Below are 17,964 nucleotides of genomic sequence, written 5' to 3' on the forward strand. Positions count from 1 at the left end.
ATGACTTTTGCCTTACCATTTTAGTCACACCAGGGATTTGGACCATACTTAAAATTATGTTCATATCTTAAACTAGAAATTTTTCCAGGCTCAAACAACAGTAATACTTATGAATTATTGTCTATTATAATTTTAAATTTATGTTTAGTATTTATCATAAGGTAGATATTATGCTAAAGACTCTGCATGGATACTATCAAATTTAATCATTAAAACAAGTCTGTGAGTTAGGTACCTGTTATCTTCAATTTGGGCTTCCCTTGTGGCTCAGCTGGTAAAGAATCCGCCTGCAATGTGGGAGACCTGGGTTCAATCCCTGGGTTGGGAAGATCCCCTGGAGAAGGGAAAGGCTACCCACTCCAGTATTCTGGCCTGGAGAATTCCATGGACTATATATATATAGTCCATGGGGTCGCAATGAGTCAGACACGACTGAGCGACTTTCATCATCATCTTTAGTGATATAACAGGTCTAAGGTCGCCCTAATGATAAAGCTAATAAAAGACAAAGCCAGGACTCTATCCCAAGTCTTTATAGATCCTAAGTTCTTAAGCTCTTTGCTGTGTTCCCTGCTATGGAGAGTTGACTATTTGGATTGATACAGAATAGCAGCCTTAATTTGAGGCTCTACTTTCTTTTTTCAGACAGAATATATAAGGTATCCAACCCATATCCAAAATAATATATTGTGGGTAGCAGTTTTATCAGCTAATTGCAGCTTTATAAAATCCACTTGCAATTGGTACAACAAAAATCAATAATTATGAGCAGTTTTTACTTCCTTCAATTAAAAGAGTAGTTTATAATATTTGACCTCTTTGATATGGATAGTATGAGGAATGCATCTTATTTTATTTTTGTTTGTATTTTCAGGGGATTTAAATAGGTTCATTTTGGAAAATACAGCAAAACAGGAGGAGAAGGAAAAACATAATTTAACAACCTCAAGACAGCCTCTATAAGCCTTTCAATATATTTGCATTTAATCAGTAGTTAATGTCTTTTTCTAATTATAAAAAAACTATGTTTTTAATAGAAAAATATTTTTAAACACAAATCACCTATAATTTCATCACAGAAATAGCTGTTGTTAATATTTATGTATGTCATTTTTATCTTTTTCAAATGAATACAGTATATGTATAAATCTTGGACAATATTAGGATAATTTTATATGCAATTTTTATCCTTTTTTAATTTAACATTGTATTAAAGATTTTTATTCATTTTTTCAAAAATACATATTTATTCTTCCACATAATTTTATAAATATATGAAGGTTTTACTATATGTATATAATTTAATACCCTATTTCTCATAAACATAACAAAAATTGTTCATATTATTTCAAATTTTAGTAAAAATCATTTAACAGCTATGTATTCCATTCTAGGAATGTGGTATAATGAATAATTCCTGATTATTGAACATTTAATCATTTCTCATTGTAACTTTTAAAATATACATTGCATATAAAATTACCAAGTATTGTTATTTCTTCAGTATAAATTTCCAGATGTGAAATAACTGGGCCAAAGAATATGAATATTAAGAGCTTTTTATATTTTTTGCTAAATTTGCTTTCAGAAGTAATGCTGCCAGTTTATATTCCCAACTTCAGACACATGACAGCCTCTGTTTCTCCACAACCTTGACAGTGTTGGGTATAGTTTATAGTTTTCCTAGTTTTAATGGCAAACATTTGTATCATCTTAATTGCACTTTTTATTTTTAAGACTGAAGTTAAACATTTTTTGTAAGAACTAACTCTTAAAAAGAGAAAAAAAAAATCTCCTAACTTCTTTCTGACTCCTGAAACGCTCTCTAATCTTTCACGGAGAAATGGTGAAACCTGAAAGGGAGACCACAATGGCAGAATATGGGCTCCCACTTAAGAGCTGCTTCAGTCAATAATTAAGGTATTGGGGACTGGAATGCAAAAGTAGGAAGTCAAGAAACACCTGGAGTAACAGGCAAATATGGCCTTTGAGTACAGAATGAAGAAGGGCAAAGGCTAATGTAGTTCTGCCAAGAGAATGCACTGTTCATAACAAACACCCTCTTCCAGCAACACAAGAGAAGACTACACATGGACATCACCAGATGGTCATCACCGAAATCAGATTGATTATATTCTTTGCAGCCAAAGATGGAGAAGCTCTATACAGTCAGCAAAACCAAGACTGGGAGCTGACTGTGGCTCAGACCATGAACTCCTTATTGCCAAATTCAGACTGAAATTGAAGAAAGTGGAGAAAACCACTAGACCATTCAGGTGTGACCTAAATCAAATCCCTTATGACTCTACGTGGAAGTCAGAAATAGATTTAAGGGACTAGATCTGATAGACAGAGTGCCTGATGAACTATGGACGGAGGTTTGTGACATTCTACAGGAGACAGGGATCAAGACCATCCCCAAGAAAAAGAAATGCAAAAAAGCAAAATCGCTGTCTGGAGAGGTTTAAAAATAGCTGTGAAAAGAAGGGAAGTGAAAAACAAAGGAGAAAAGGAAAGATACACCCATTTGAATGCAGAGTTCCAAAGCATAGCAAGGAGAAATAAAAAAGCCTTCCTCAGCCATCAATGCAAAGAAATAGAGGAAAACGATAGAATGGGAAAGATAGAGATCTCTTCAAGAAAATTAGAGATACCAAGGGAACATTTCCTGCAAAGATGGGCTCAAGAAAGGACAGAAATGGTAGGGACCTAACAGAAGCAGAAGATATTAAGAAGGGGTGGTAAGAATACACAGAAGAACTGTACAAAAAAGATCTTCATGACCCAGAAAATCATGATGGTGTGATCACTCACCTAGAGCCAGACATCCTGGAATGTGAACTCAAGTGGGCATTAGGAAGCATCACTACAAACAAAGCTAGTGGAGGTGATGCAATTCCAGCTGAGCTACTTCAAATCCTGAAAGATGATGCTGTGAAAGTGCTGCACTCAATATGCTAGCAAATTTGGAAATCTCAGCAGTGGCCACAGGACTGGAAAAGGTCAGTTTTCATTCCAGTCCCAAAGAAAGGCAATGCCAAAGAATGCTCAGATTACCGCACAATTGCACTTGTTTCACACACTAGTAATGCTTAAAATTCTTCAAGCCAGGCTTCAGCAATACATGAACCATGAACTTCCAGATGTCCAAGCTGGTTTAAGAAAAGGCAGAGGAACCAGAGATCAAATTGCCAACATCCACTGGATCATTGAAAAAGCAAGAGAGTTCCAGAAAAACATCTATTTCTGCTTTATTGACTATGCCAAAGCCTTTAACTGTGTGGACCACAATAAACTGGAAAATTCTTCAAGGCGTGGGAATACCAGACCACTGACCTGCCTCTTGAGAAACATGTATGCAGGTCATGAAGCAACAGTTAGAACTGGACATGGAACAACAGACTGGTTCCAAATAGGAAAAGGAGTACGTCAAGGCTGTATGTATATTGTCACCCTGCTTATTTAACTTATATGCAGAGTACATCATGAGAAATGCTGGGCTGGAGAAAGCACAAGCTGGAGTCAAAATTGCCAGGTGAAATATCAATAACCTCAGATATGCAGATGACACCACCCTTATGGCAGAAAGTGAAGAGGAACTAAAGAGCCTCTTGATGAAAGTGAAAGAGGAGAGTGAAAAAGTTGGCTTAAAGCTCAACATTCAGAAAACTAAGATCATGGCATCTGGTCCCATCACTTCATGGGAAATAGGTGGGGAAACAATGGAAACAGTGGCTTACTTTATTTTTCTGGGCTCCAAAATCACTGCAGATGGTGATTGCAGCCATGAAATTAAAAGACGCTTACTCCTTGAAAGGAAAGTTATGACCAACCTAGACAGCACATTAAAAACAGACATTACCATAGTCAAGGCTATGGTTTTTCCAGTGGTCATGTATGGATGTGAGAGTTGGACTATAAAGAAAGCTGAGCGCTGAAGAATTGATGCTTTTGAACTGTGGTGTTGGAGAAGACCTTTGAGAGTCCCTGGGACAACAAGGAGATCCAACCAGTCCATCCTAAAGGACATCAGTCCTGGATGTTCATTGGAAGGATTGATGTCGAAGCTGAAACTCCAATACTTTGGCCACCTGATGCAAAGAGCTGACTCATTTGAAAAGACCCTGATGCTGGGAAACATTGAGGGCAGGAAGAGAAGGGGACAACAGAGGATGAGATGGTTGGATGGCATCACTGGCTCAACAGACATGGGTTTGCGTGGACTCTGGGAGTTGGTGATGGACAGGGAGGCCTGGTGGGCTATGGTTCATGGGGTTGCAAAGAGTCAGACATGACTGAGCGACTGAACTGAACTGATTGACTTCATAAAGCATGGATTCCTTTATAAGTCATCATATGTTGTCATTTTTAGTCCCTGTGGCTCTTTAATTTAACCTAAACTTTTTCTTTCCCTCTTTTCTCAGCCAGAAGTCATTGGTTCTGCATCACTTCCTTTACGAACTGTCATTCAGTCTGAGCTGCTTTCTTTCAGTGACCAGCTTCCAGTACAACAGGAGAATGGTCAGACTCCTCTTGGCCCCATCAAGGTAGGTGGATACACATTCAGGTAGTCAAGCATTTATGGAGCATGTGTTACTGGCCTGGCCTGAGAATGTAGCAGTGAACGAGAAGATCAGCATCTTAACTTTTGCGGCTTATGTTAAAATAGGATAATACAGGTTCTGTGAAGGAGCTAAAGGGTGTGCTATGTGATACCCTGGAGGAGGGCATGGCAACCCACTCCAGTATTCTTGCCTGGAGAATCTCATGCACAGAGGAGCCTGGGGGGCCACAATCCATGGGGTTGCAAAGAGTCAAACACAACTGAAGCAACTGAGCATGCACACACATATGATTGTAAGTACCTGGGAGGAAATTGGAGATGGAGAGATGTCTCCAAGGAGGTGACATTTAGGTGATAATTGAAGAATGAGAGGAAGAGATCACCAAGTTAAAAGCACGAGAAAGATCATTCCAGAGAAAAGAAATGCGAAAACCGTAAAGTGAGAATGGGCTTGACTTCTTCAGGGAACAGAATGTTGCCACAGGACAATGATCCAAATGGGAGATTGGCTAGACAGGCAGGAGTCATATTGTTCAGAGCTTTGTAGTAAGAGTAAAGGTCTTAATTTTATCCTAAGAGCCAAGAAGAACATTGAAACAACCATGAAAGTAATACCTGATTTACATTTTAAAAGATGGCCCTGTGGAGAATATTGTAGGGTACAGGAGGGAAAACAGTGACTTGATTGCATCCAGAGAAGAAATGATTGATGGTTAGGATTAGAGAAGTGGCAGTGAACAAGGAGAGAACTGACTGAGTTTGTGCCTGGATGCCGAATGTAATTCATCAGAGCAAGAGTTCTTTCCTTTTATTCAGAAGCATCAGTTTCTTAGGTGGAAGAAATTTTTTTTTTTAGAGCTTACCCTAATCATTTCTTTAATTGAAGTATAGTTGATGTGCAATATAAGTTATGGGTGTACAGTATAGTGATTCATGCTTTTTAAAAGTTATATTCCATTTATAGTTACTATAAAATATTGACTGTATTCCCTGAACTGCACAATATGTCCTTGTTGCTTATTTTACATTGTACATAATAGTTTGTGCCTCTTAATCTGCTGCCTCTGTTTTGTTCTTGCCCCATCTCTTTCCCCACCACTAATTTGTTCTCTGCATCTGTGGGTTTGTTGGGTTTTTTTTGTTGTTATATTCACAAGTTTGTTGCATTTTTAGAGTCCACATATAAGTGATACAGTACTTGTCTTTCTCTGTCTGACTTATTTGCCATAGCATAATACCCTCCAAGACCACCCATGTTTTTGCAAATGGCAAGATTTTTGTTCTTTTTTATGATTGAGTAGTATTCCATTGTTGCTAAGAGTCAGGCACGACTGAGCAACTTCACTTTCACTTTTCACTTTAGTGCATTGGGGAAGGAAATGGCAACCCACTCCAGTGTTCCTGCCTGGAGAATCCCAGGGACGGGGGAGCCTAGTGGGCTGCCGTCTATGGGGTCGCACAGAGTTGGACACGACTGAAGCAACTTAGCAGGAGTATTCCATTGTATATACAACATCTTCATTATTCATTCATCTGTGTTGGATACTTAGGTTTCATCCATATCTTGGTAATTGTAAATAATGCTTTTATCATTGGGGTGGGTGTATTTTTTCAAATTAGTGTTTTTGTTTCTTTCATCTGTGTATCCAGGAGTGAAATTGCTGGATCATATGATAGTTCTATTTTTAGTTTTTTGAGACACCTTCATACAGTTTTCCACAGTGGCTACACCAATTTACATTCCCATTAGGTGGAAGAATTTGAACGTGTGGCTTCAATATAGCTTTGTCCTGGTGGGCTTTTGAAATCATCACAGCCATGCTTAAAACATTTCCATGACTCCTTATCACCCAAAGGATAAAAGGGCCCCTCGTATGACCCCAGACCACTGCAGCTATCTCTCTTGCAGCTTCCCTACCAATAGCCATGTCAAACTATGTAAAGAATTGCCCAGGTGTTCATGCTGGTTTATGCATTTATGCTTTTGTTCTTGATTTTCGTGCTTCTTCTCCTTAGAAGCCCTCTCTGCCCTCTTTCTGGCCTTCTTAGTAATAAATACCATTTAAAGACTTGTTTCACTTATCATTGAAAAAAATGAATATCACATTATTCTTCCCCTACCAAAGTCCTATTTTTTTTGCTTTCCTAGTCCATTCTGGACTCTAAGGTTTGTAATCAGAAAGGAATAATAAATAGAATTGATGGACTAGAAATTGTTTCTATCCTGGCTTTGTTGAGAGAAGTACTGTTCTAGATAGATTGCAGTCTGTATTCAATAGAGCAAAAGAATTTTGCTGTGGATTTCAAATAAAAGGTACAAGTCCCCATTATCTCTAGTAATTCAGTCTCATAAAATAGTGACCATTTTCATTTGTCATTTATCCCACATCCTTTTTTACTTTTTAACATTTTTAAACTTTGAAAAATAACTTCAAACTTAGAGAAAAATTGCAAAAAACAGTACAGGGAACTCATATACTCTTATTACCTGAACTCAGCAATTATTCTTCATATTTGCTTTATAATTATCCACCTCTTCTCTCTCTCTTTTTGTGTCCTTCCCCACTCTGTCTCTGTACACATACACAATTTCTTTCTGAACTATTTGAGACTATGTTACAGACATTAAACCTTTCTCCTTGAATTCTGTGTTGTTTTTCCTAATAACAATTAGGAAAATTATTATTCTTGGGCTTCCCTGGTGGCTCAGCTGGTAAAGAATTCTCCCGCAGTGCGGGGGACCTGGGTTCGATCCCTGGGTTGGGAAGATCCCCTGGAGAAGGGAATGGCTACCCACCCGGTATTCTGGCCTAGAGAATTCCATGGACTGTATATATAGTCCATGGAGTTGCAAGGAGTTGGACACAACTGAGCGACCTTCACTTTGCTTCGTAATAACAAAGGCAGCATCATACATAATACTGTACAGTAATAAAGATCAGTTTAACAGCAGTACTATATTCTATCTATAGGTCATACTCAGATTTCACCAACTGTACCAATACTTCCCTTTGTAGCATTTTTTTCCAGTCCAGGATCATCTGTTACATTTATTTATTTTTAATGAATCAAATTTTGCTTATTACCTTTATTCATATGATATGTAAGGGAGCTTGCATGTCTTACATGATATGTAAGATAACAGGGTAGCTGATTCCGAAGAAGGGAAGAACCTTTAAACAATTAATTAACCTCAATTTACATAATAGTCTTATTTGCATAGCGAATAGGTAGGCTTTGATTATAGGCCATTTTTTGCTAAGTCACTTCAGTTGTGTCTGACTCTGTGTGACCCCATAGACGGCAGCCCACCAGGCCCCCCTGTCCCTGGGATTCTCCAGGCAAGAACACTGAAGTGGGTTGCCATTTCCTTCTCCAATGCATGAAAGTGAAAAGGGAAAGTGAAGTTGCTCAGTCTCCAGCCCTCAGCAACCCCATGGACTTAAGCCTTCCAGGCTCCTCCGTCCATGGGATTTTCCAGGCAGGAGTACTGAAGTGGGGTGCCATTGCCTTCTCCGATAGGCCATTAACAGTCATTAATAAAGTGAAACTGTGTTAGAAATACTACTTGGGTTTAGTATTTCAGACTCAAGAACCAAACATCTGTTGCATTTAAATGTTGTATCTCTCTAATCTCCTTTCGCCTGGAACAGTTGTGCTGCCCTTCTTTGTCTTTTAGTACTTTACTGTTTTTGAAAGTAAGGCCATCTCATTTTCCTTGTTATGGCTTGTTAGATACACCCAGCATTTAAAAGTGGACATTTCATTTCCAAATACATGGGCTTTTGTTTAAAGTATTGTTAATAATAATATCTCATTTTATTATTAATTTCTCACCTAAATGCTTTCTTCTCTGCAATCACTCTCTGAAAAGTTTTTGGGGTTTTTTCCCAGTAATAAAGATACTTTATTACCTTTGATGAGACTTTTGATGCCTAAGTCAAAGATCTCTCTTGGTAAATGTCACATTACACTCGAAAATATGTGGATTATTTTCAGATATCTTTTAATATTGATTTCTAATATAATTCCACAGTGATAAGAGAACAGACTCTGATTTCAATACCTTTAGACCATGAAATTTTTGCACCTTGTTTTATGTCCCTGGATATGTTCCAGTGTCTCCTAATTTATAGTCTATGGGAACATGAATAGACTTTGTATCCTACTATTGTGTGGAAATTATATAAATCTTAATTATGTTTAAAGAAAAAGTAAAGCCAGTTAGTTTGTACAGGGTCCTCCATTTGGGGTTTATCTGAATGACTTATTACTATGATAATTGAAAGGATATGATTTTATATGATTTTCTAACTTCATTAACTCCACCCCCCCGTGCATTTATTAATTGGCATTCTATACAGAAGAGTTGTCCCTTCTCCCTTTTTTGTTGATAGTCATATGGACTCATGGATTCTGACATTATTAAAAAGCTTATAACTCACTACTATTATTATTCATTTTGAAACTCAAATTGTCCTCTATTTGTCCAATGGGAGCCTCTTCAACTGAATTCTGTCCTTACAGTATGTCTCCATTCTTTTCTGAGCACTTCCCGTATTTTCTGGCACAGGATGATGTTGTAGGCTCATCTTGTGTTACTGATGAATTATCTGCTTTTCTTAATCCTGATAAAGTAAGGCAGTCTATTAGTGAACCTATTATTGTGATATTTGAGTATGAATTAATTTATATCCTAACAATCTGATGCTGCTTCTAGCTCCAAAATTCTGATTCCGATTCTAGAAGATATCCCTATTAACTTTCTTCCTTTTATGTTTTCTAGGTAACTGTGGAGCTTGTTTTAGATAACAAGGATTTCACTGGTGTCAATACAGAGTTGAGTAGCAACACCCAACGCACCCCACTTAGTGGTCTTACAAATCCAGATAAGACACTGCCAGAAACTGTTCAAGATGTTACTTGTACCAAAAATCCACAGACCCTAAATCAAATTCATGAAGAAACTGTAAAGAAAATGCAGAATTTGATGCTCCCCATCCCAAAGTCACCTAGCCCTTTTATACCAAATTCTTCAACCTTCATGGCAGCGCCAGCCTCTCATGATTTGGTAAATGAGATGAATGGGTCAACAGAAGAGAGTGCTTTGCTATTGCATGTGCTATTGATGGTGCCAGATGGAAAAGATTTCGTTACTGGAGAATCTGAGAAACAACCATCAAGCAATATTTATTTAAATTGCAAACTCTTCAGCACAGAAGAAGTCACCAGATCTGTCATTGCATGGGGCACAACAAAACCAGTCTTTAACTTTTCTCAGGTAACTTTGTTCATGTCTCAATGTTCCATATGCATTAAGGATGAAGATGGGAGTTGGGGAGGGAAGAGAAGTATGTTTCCCAGATCACAATTACATTGTAAAGGAAATAGAGAATGTTCAGACTGGGGCAGGGGGACTTTTATCATTATCTGGTGTGCATATCCAATCCCACTATTGGATGGAAGGAAGAAAAGACATTGCCAACATTTTGAAACATTTTGTGTCTTTCTTTCTTTCTGTTCTGTCTGTTTATATGGTTCCTGCTATTTCTTTTGCCTGAATTCTGAGTTCTATTTCCTTCTGTTTCCTCTAGGACTTTGATCAGTTAAACTTTTCTTTTCTGTTTCTAGTCTCTCATTCTTTATTTTTCCTTAGACTCATTTATTCCTCCGCTGATTTAAATACTCATCTTACTTGATTTCTCAATAGAATTTGATGCTATTACTTAAATTGTTTCCTCCCTTGATTTTTGTGGTTCTCTCCACTCATTTTCCTTCTGACTCAACAGCTGTTCTTCTCCAGTCGTTGAGCTAGTAGGAAACCTAGGTAAAGGACTGTGACCCCAGCACTTCTCCATCTCTCCTACTTCTAATTATTAGTATCCCTGTTCATTACTTTATGCTTAGCATTCTCCAGACCAACCCTCTTTCCCCGTGGTCACCATCTACTCCCATAGCTTCATTTGTGTGAAGATGACTTCCAAATCCACACTTCTTTGTAGGCCAGGCATTTCCCTCTGGTTCCGGTTCTGTGTGTCTAACTGCCTTCCGGTCGTCACCACCTAGATCTCTCAAGAGCCCTTTCCTCTTGGCACCTAACACATCCCCTGGCAAATTGCAGGTATTCAATAAAGTTGTGTAAATGGAAGAGTAATTCAGATGTATTCAAATCTGAATTTATTCTTCCTTCCAAATCTGTTCCTCTTCCTCCTATCTGCCCTAATTCATATTATAATTCACTGAGAAACCCAACCAGAACCTAGAAGTTGACCTTGAGTCTTTCTTTACGTAATGACTTACCAAATCCAGTAGATGCTACAAACTTAATTATCTCTGGAATAAATTATCTTATCTCTACTCCATTGCCACTGCTTTCATTCAGGCCCTCGTTCCTGTTCCAGATAGCTCGACGACTGTCCTACCTGTTTGTCTCTCTCTGTCCATTCCTTCTTCTGTGGACCAGCAGTAATGATCTTTCTAAAACACTAACCTGAATATTTTACTCCCCTGCTTAAAACATTTCAGTGATTCCCCATAGCCTTCAGGGCTAGAATTTGGATCCTCATTTGGACTATAAGACCCTGCCTGTACTTCTCCGGTGTCCTCTTCTCTGCACACTAGATAGTTCAGCTGTGCTCAACTACTTGCAGTTTTCTAAATATCCTCTTTTCCCACCTGTGCCCCAGAAGCCCTGTATAGATGAGCTTTGTCATCAGAGAATTCATGCTGTTTCGTATTTGGCCTTTATGTGTTTGTCTCTAAACAAGGCTATGGCTTTAGACTGAGGATACAGAGTGGGTTTTATTTTGATGTCTTCAGCTCCTAGCACTGTGCATGGCAAATAGGCTTTTAGTAAATGCTTGTTAAATAAAAGTTAATACTTTGTCTCAGATGTGGGGTTTGGTTTTGTTTTTTGGTTGTCCCTCTCCCCAGGTGATTCCTGTCTCTCTGTCTTCCAAATGTCTGGAAAGGCTTAAGAACAACGTGATGATAATTGAAACTTGGAACAAGGTGCGGAGCCCAGGACAGGACAAGCTTCTCGGGCTGGTGAAACTCCCCCTCCATCAGTTTTACATGTCATTCAAGTAAATAAGACCTTTTGAAGTATTCTTTTTTTACATTTTTAACTTTGTATGAACTTGAATAGGAGTATTTGCAGTTTGCAAACATATCCAGCCCAATAATTCCTTGGAGGACTTTTCTCAATTTCACTACATTTGCTGCTCTTTCTCCTAGGTTATTGCAGTCATACAGATACTGCTTTCTATGTTTCAGGCCCTATGCTAAGAACCTTACATACATCAAGTCCTTTAATCCTCACAACAACCCTCTCAGGCAGGTAAATTTTATTTCCCCTGTTTACAAATGAGGTAACAGAGGCACAGGAAAGTTAAATATTAATTTATAATATGTATTAAAGTAGTGGAACCAGGATTAGAACCCAGAGAATCTGGCTCTCTAGTCCACTCCCCTCACCAAGAAACTCAGCTGCCAAAGTTTATCACCTCCCATAACTGATGGTTTATCTCTGTCACAAACTTTAGTTAGTATTGTTCGAATCAACCATTTGTAAGATTTCTATACTGAGCATTGTCTTTTAGACCTTCAGATTTGATTGCTGTACCTCATTTATCACTACTCAAACTTAGATGGGATATTGATTTATCTGCAAATCATTTCCATCCTCAGTATAAACTGTTCAGTTTTTGTTTCAAGGTACTGATTTTTAATTATTCTAGAACTGACCTCTTTCCTAACAACCTTCTCATGGTTCTGTGTTTTAAATGCTGCACCTAACACTTTGCAAAGAGCCCTATTGTGGGCAGTGTCTCACTCACATGAGCCTTTCTATAACCCCAAGAAGTATTATCATTATCCCCATTTTACAAATGAGGAAGCTTATCATTTAACTTGGAGATGTCAGCCTCTCTGGCTTTCTTTTTATCATCCGTAAAATGAGGGTGATGACAGATATCCTACCTCCTTCTTGGAGCAGTTGTGAGGATCCAGTGAGAAAATAAAGGAATAAGCCTCTAGTGAACAGTTCAGTACTTACATGATGGTAACATCGGGAAGCCTGGTCAGGCTAAGGCGTTCTGCTGGAATCATGGATGTCGTTGTCAGCTGTAAGCGTTTGGCTTTTTCCCCTTTTTTGTTGTGGTATTAGACTGGTCTGATATTCCCGTTTCTTTTTCATTTCCTTAGACCCCTTTCATTTCATTGCTGAGTGTGTAGAACAGTAATAGCTATCAATTACTAAGCACTTATCATGTTGGCATTTTATATCAGTTATCTCAGTTTAGTCCTAACAGTAGCCCTTTGATGCAGGTTTTCTTACCTACAGTTTACAGATGGGGAAACACTTTCAAAAGTTATACTAATTACTTAGTCATACAGTAAGTAAGAGGCAGATGTAAGATTCAGCATGGTAATGAAGAGCATTTAGACTTTTTTCTCATCTGTGAATAGTGAAGAATAGCAACATTTGCCATGTTAGAAGGATTAAAGAAACTAAAATGCTTATGACATAGTAAGTACTCAGTAATTAGCAGATATTATTTGTAATATTACTCAAAACTTATCTGCTGGACTCCAAAATTTATATACTTTTTCTAGTTGACCACACTGCCTACCTCTAAAATATGCTCTTCAGCAACCCTTGGGGCCATGATAATACAGAGATAAGTTAGACACATCCCTTCCCCTTCAAATTGCTGCATTTGGAACTTAACCTGCCTGTCATTTTTACTTGATGGATTACAGGTAGAATCCTGTTTTTTCAAACCACCATTACTTTTCTAGTTGTAGGTCCATTTTTAACAAACTGAGAAAACAAATAAGAAATGAAGCAGCTCTATGACATGATTGATGATTGTTGTTTGCTGATGCACAATTTCTCTCTCTTTAGAGATCCCAAGGTTTCTCGCCTGCTGCTTGATGCTCGGTATCCAGTTGTTGCTGTCGACAGCTACATGCCTGTGATTGACGTGTTCTCAGGCCACCAAAATGGGAGTCTTCGGGTCTTTTTAGCTATGGGCTCTGCAGATCAGATAATAGCACTACAAAGATTAAAGAATGAAGAAGGAACACTTACTCCCTTCAACCCCAGGCCAGCCCATTTCCTGGACCAGCCATCTGTAGCTTCTGTTGCTATGGTAGTGACCAAACACTTGATTGTTTACAAAAAACATAATCTTATTTTAAGGCTTACAAGGTGATGCTTTGATAATTGGAGTGAACCTAAATCTGCCCTAAAAAAAAATAGTCTCAATGAAAAAAAGAAAAGGTAATCTGGGGGAGAAAATGGGGATGGGGTAAAGAGTGATCCTAAATGTAAACCAGCAAAATATTCTGTTTCTTGACCAAATCCATGTTGCAAAGTTTTCAAGTGACATTCTTAACTTTTCTACTCATAACTTAAAAGTAATTTGTTCTGTGCAGTTGTTCAGTTAAGAAAGCACATTGACATACTTTATTGTGTTTATTCTCTTATACATGAGGTAGGTCATTGTCATTCTCTTTTTTTAGGTAATGAAACAGAATTAGAATTTATGTTACTCATCCAGGGTCACGTAGCTGAGAACGGGAGAATTGCTGTTCAGACGCAGGTCTTCTGACTCTTAAGTCCACTATATCACGTCCTCCTGTATCTTACGTTTGATGTCTTTACTAGAATAGCCAAATCTCAGTCTCCACTGTATGTTATATTTTTTAAATCTGAATCTAAATGACAAATTGATTGCCTCTAGCAGAGAAAGAACTATTAGGAAAATATCTATTAGTAGGCTATTATTTATTTGTTATGAACTCTGAACTTTTTCTATTTTATATTCATGTCTATCTGTAGATAATAGTGGAGTTAATTTAAAAATAACATAAAAGCACAAATAAAGCTCATCTCTTTAATATTCCCAAGTTTTTTTTAGGCATTATGTGGTCCTCACATTGCAATGTAAACTTAGATTTTGTTAAATTTCATACCAAAGGTTAAAAAATGTTACTGTGAACACAAAAGAAGTCCTTAAAGGTTCAGTTCAGTTCAGTTGCTCAGTCATGTCTGACTCTTTGCAACCCCGTTGACTGCAGCATGCCAGGCTTCCCTGTCTATCACCAACTCCCAGAGCTTACTCGAACTCATGTCCATTAAGTCAGTGATGCCATCCAACCATCTTATCCTCTGTCGTCCCCTTCTCCTCCACCTTCAATCTTTCCCAGCATCAGGGTCTTTTCCATTGAGTCAGTTCTTTGCGCCAGGTGGCCAAAGGATTGGAGTTTCAGCTTCAGCATCAGTCCTTCCAATGAATATTCAGGATTGATTTCCTTTAGGAAGGACTGTTTGGATCCCCTTGCTGTCCAAGGGACTCTCAAGAGTCTTCTCCAACACCACAGTTCAAAAGCAACGATTTTTCGGTGCTCAACTTTCTTTATAGTCCAACTCTCATATCCATACATGACTACTGGAAAAACCACAGCTTTGACTAGACGAATCTTTGTTGGCAAAGGAATGTCTCTGCTTTTTAATATGCTGCCTAGGTTGGTCATAACTTTTCTTCCAAGGAGCAGGCGTCTTTTAATTTCATGGCTGCGGTCACCATCTGCAGTGATTTTGGAGCCCCAAAAAATAAAGTCTGACACTGTTTCCATTGTTTCCCCACTTGCCATGAAGTGATAGGACCAGATGCCATGATCTTCATTTTCTGAATGTTGAGCTTTAAACCAATTTTTTCACTCTCTTTCACTTTCATCAAGAGGCTCTTTAGTTCTTCGCCTTCTGCCATAAGGGTGGTATCATCTGCATATCTCAGGTTATTGATATTTCTCCTGGCAATCTTGATTCCAGCTTGTACTTCATCCAGCCCAGCATTTCTCATGATGTACTCTGCATATAAGTTAAATATGCAGGGTGATAATATACAGCCTTGACGTACTCCTTTTCTGATTTGGAACACAAATACAATTGTTCCTGCTTCTACACTCGGTGTCTCCTATCCAATTCAGTGTCTGCAGAACTGAATTACTATAATACTGCATGGTTATATTAAGAAGCTGCTATAATTCTGAGGGTTTTTTTTTTTTTAGCCTGTACTCTTCTTCTCTAGAGAATCAAAGTACAAGTTTTCTGCTTCCCTAAGGAACTTTTTTGAACAGCTGTCACTGACATATGCTTTTAGATTCCAAGGCAAAGACCTAATGCAATCTCTGTTCCACATATTTTGGGTTAGTAGTTAGACACTTAAACACATAAAAATCATGCAGTCTGACCCTTATCTGAATCCTGAATTCCCCTTTGGTGAGTATTCCCAATAATCACTTATCTAGTGTCTGCTGAAGCTGTCTGGAATTGAGGAAAAGAACACTGGCTGTGGAGTCAGTCTACCTGAGTTCAGACCCTGGTTCCACTGTTGCTGGCTGTTAAATTAATATTAATAAATGCAAGGCTCAGAATAAGTAATACATACATTATTGTTATTAGAAGTACCTTCAGGAGCAGTGTATTTACTACCTCTCCACTAATAAACACTTGGTGTTACTCCTAGTGTCATTAAAAACAATAATTAATGTAATTAATACTTAGCTGCTTCAAATATGTGTTCTTTATCCTATTAAGGAAATAGCCTTCTATTCTTAGCATACAAAGAATCAGAAACATCTGATTAAATTTTATCAAATACCTTTTCAGCCTTTATTGAGGTAGTCACTTTTTTCCTTCCTCTGTTAGTGCATTGGATTGCATTTATGGATTTCCTAATATTGACCAAGTCTCACAGTCTAGAGTAAATGCTCCCTGATCTGATTACAGTGAGCAGTTGTGAGATTTATACACAATGAATATTAAGTATCTGCTTATTTCTTCATCTTTTCTCAGACTATACAGATAATAAGCATGAACACTCTATACAAATTACTCTTTAAAGCTCACCAGCATCTCTGTTTCGTTTCATAGGCAGGGGACCATGGAAATGGATTGATGGAGCACCACTTTGAACTCCTTGTAGACAAGGTTAAAGGGCTTGCCCCTGTTCAGGCCACAGTCTGGGGAGAAGCAGATTGTTATGTCCAGTACTACTTCCCAGTTCAAGACTCACAGTCCAATGTGCTGAAAGGACCTGAGTTCCTTGAAAATGGTAGGTTTGGGAGATTAGGCCTTCTTATTCTTCTGTAGCTCTTTTATTGAATATACTTAGAGATTTTTCTTCCTGAGTGAGTCTTGTGTTCCTCAGTATTTCTAGTCTTACCTGAGCAATGCAGGAGATACCCTGAGTTTTTGCTTTTCTTAAATTGTTTTTTGTAACATTTTATTTTGATTTGATTTCAAATTTATGGAAAAGTTGCAAAAATAATACAAAGAATTCCTGTATACCCTTTACCTGAATCCATCAATCATTTATATTTTGTCTCATTTAACATCATTTACAAGCCTGTTCACTCTTATTATTAACATACAGTTGATTCTTATTATCCATCATAATTATATCCTGTAAGGTCATCAAGAGCGCTAAATTAAGAGAATACTGAACCATTGTTACTAGGGGAAATATGTACACATACGTATCTCACATAGATCATAATCTTAAATCCTAAAGCAACTTACCGTGGTGGATTCTAGTGTCTTTATTTTACAGAAGAGAAAGCAAGGTTCAGAGTGTTAGTGACTGCGGAGCCACCCTACTAACAAGTGCCAAGGTTGGCACTTAAACCCTGTCGAGCTGGCCTTAGTGTAGAATTCCTGCACTACACTGTACTGTCCCTTACTGTCTCCAGCCTCTGGTCATCTCTGAGAGCTCAGACGAGCACAAAGTGTCGCTTTGTTTGATTGCAGCTGGGAATGAGCAAGTTGGGTGACTCAAATTTTCTGTCATTCTGAGCATGTCCTTAAGTAACTGTGAAAGTGCTGCCGGGATTAGTTTTGAGGTTCAAAAAATGGACTTGTACCCAGGATATATAAAGCACTCTTAACAAATCAGTAATAAAAAGACAACCCAATTTAAAAATGGGCAAAGGATCTGAATAGACACTTCTCTATATAGAAATGGCTAATAAGTACATGAAAACATGGTTAACATTATTAGTCACTTGGGAGATAAAGATTGAAACAGTCACAAGGTACTGCTTCATACTTGCTGAGATGGCTATATATATGTTTTTAAATAGATTAATAAGTACTGGTAAGAAAGTAAAGAAAATAAAGTGCTGGAGCTCTCACACACTGTCCACCAACAAAGGAATCTCTTCTGTATTATCATGGCACCTTAGGGGACCATAGCTACTAAGGAAGTGGACCTTGGTAGGAGTAATGCAGTCAGAAGATACAGATTCTGCTTCCAGTCTGTGACGTAGTAGCTCTAAGACCTTTGGATTGACTGTGTAACCTCAGAGTACCCATATCCTCATCTGTGTAG

The 17,964-nt window shown here is 38.0% G+C and overlaps 1 protein-coding gene across 1 annotated transcript in view; it reads left to right on the forward strand.

Moving 5' to 3' along the window:
- Positions 1–17,964, forward strand: part of C2CD3 (C2 domain containing 3 centriole elongation regulator) — a 126,909-nt gene that overhangs the window by 46,135 nt on the left and 62,810 nt on the right. The window contains exons 13-17 of the mRNA XM_070383735.1: positions 4,425–4,547; positions 9,351–9,845; positions 11,498–11,649; positions 13,473–13,719; positions 16,509–16,689. Coding sequence (XP_070239836.1) covers positions 4,425–4,547; positions 9,351–9,845; positions 11,498–11,649; positions 13,473–13,719; positions 16,509–16,689 — 1,198 coding nt within the window. The remainder of the gene's footprint in view (positions 1–4,424; positions 4,548–9,350; positions 9,846–11,497; positions 11,650–13,472; positions 13,720–16,508; positions 16,690–17,964) is intronic.

This window comes from Bos mutus, chromosome 15 (assembly GCF_027580195.1).
Source record: "Bos mutus isolate GX-2022 chromosome 15, NWIPB_WYAK_1.1, whole genome shotgun sequence".
NCBI classification, from domain to species: domain Eukaryota; kingdom Metazoa; phylum Chordata; class Mammalia; order Artiodactyla; family Bovidae; genus Bos; species Bos mutus.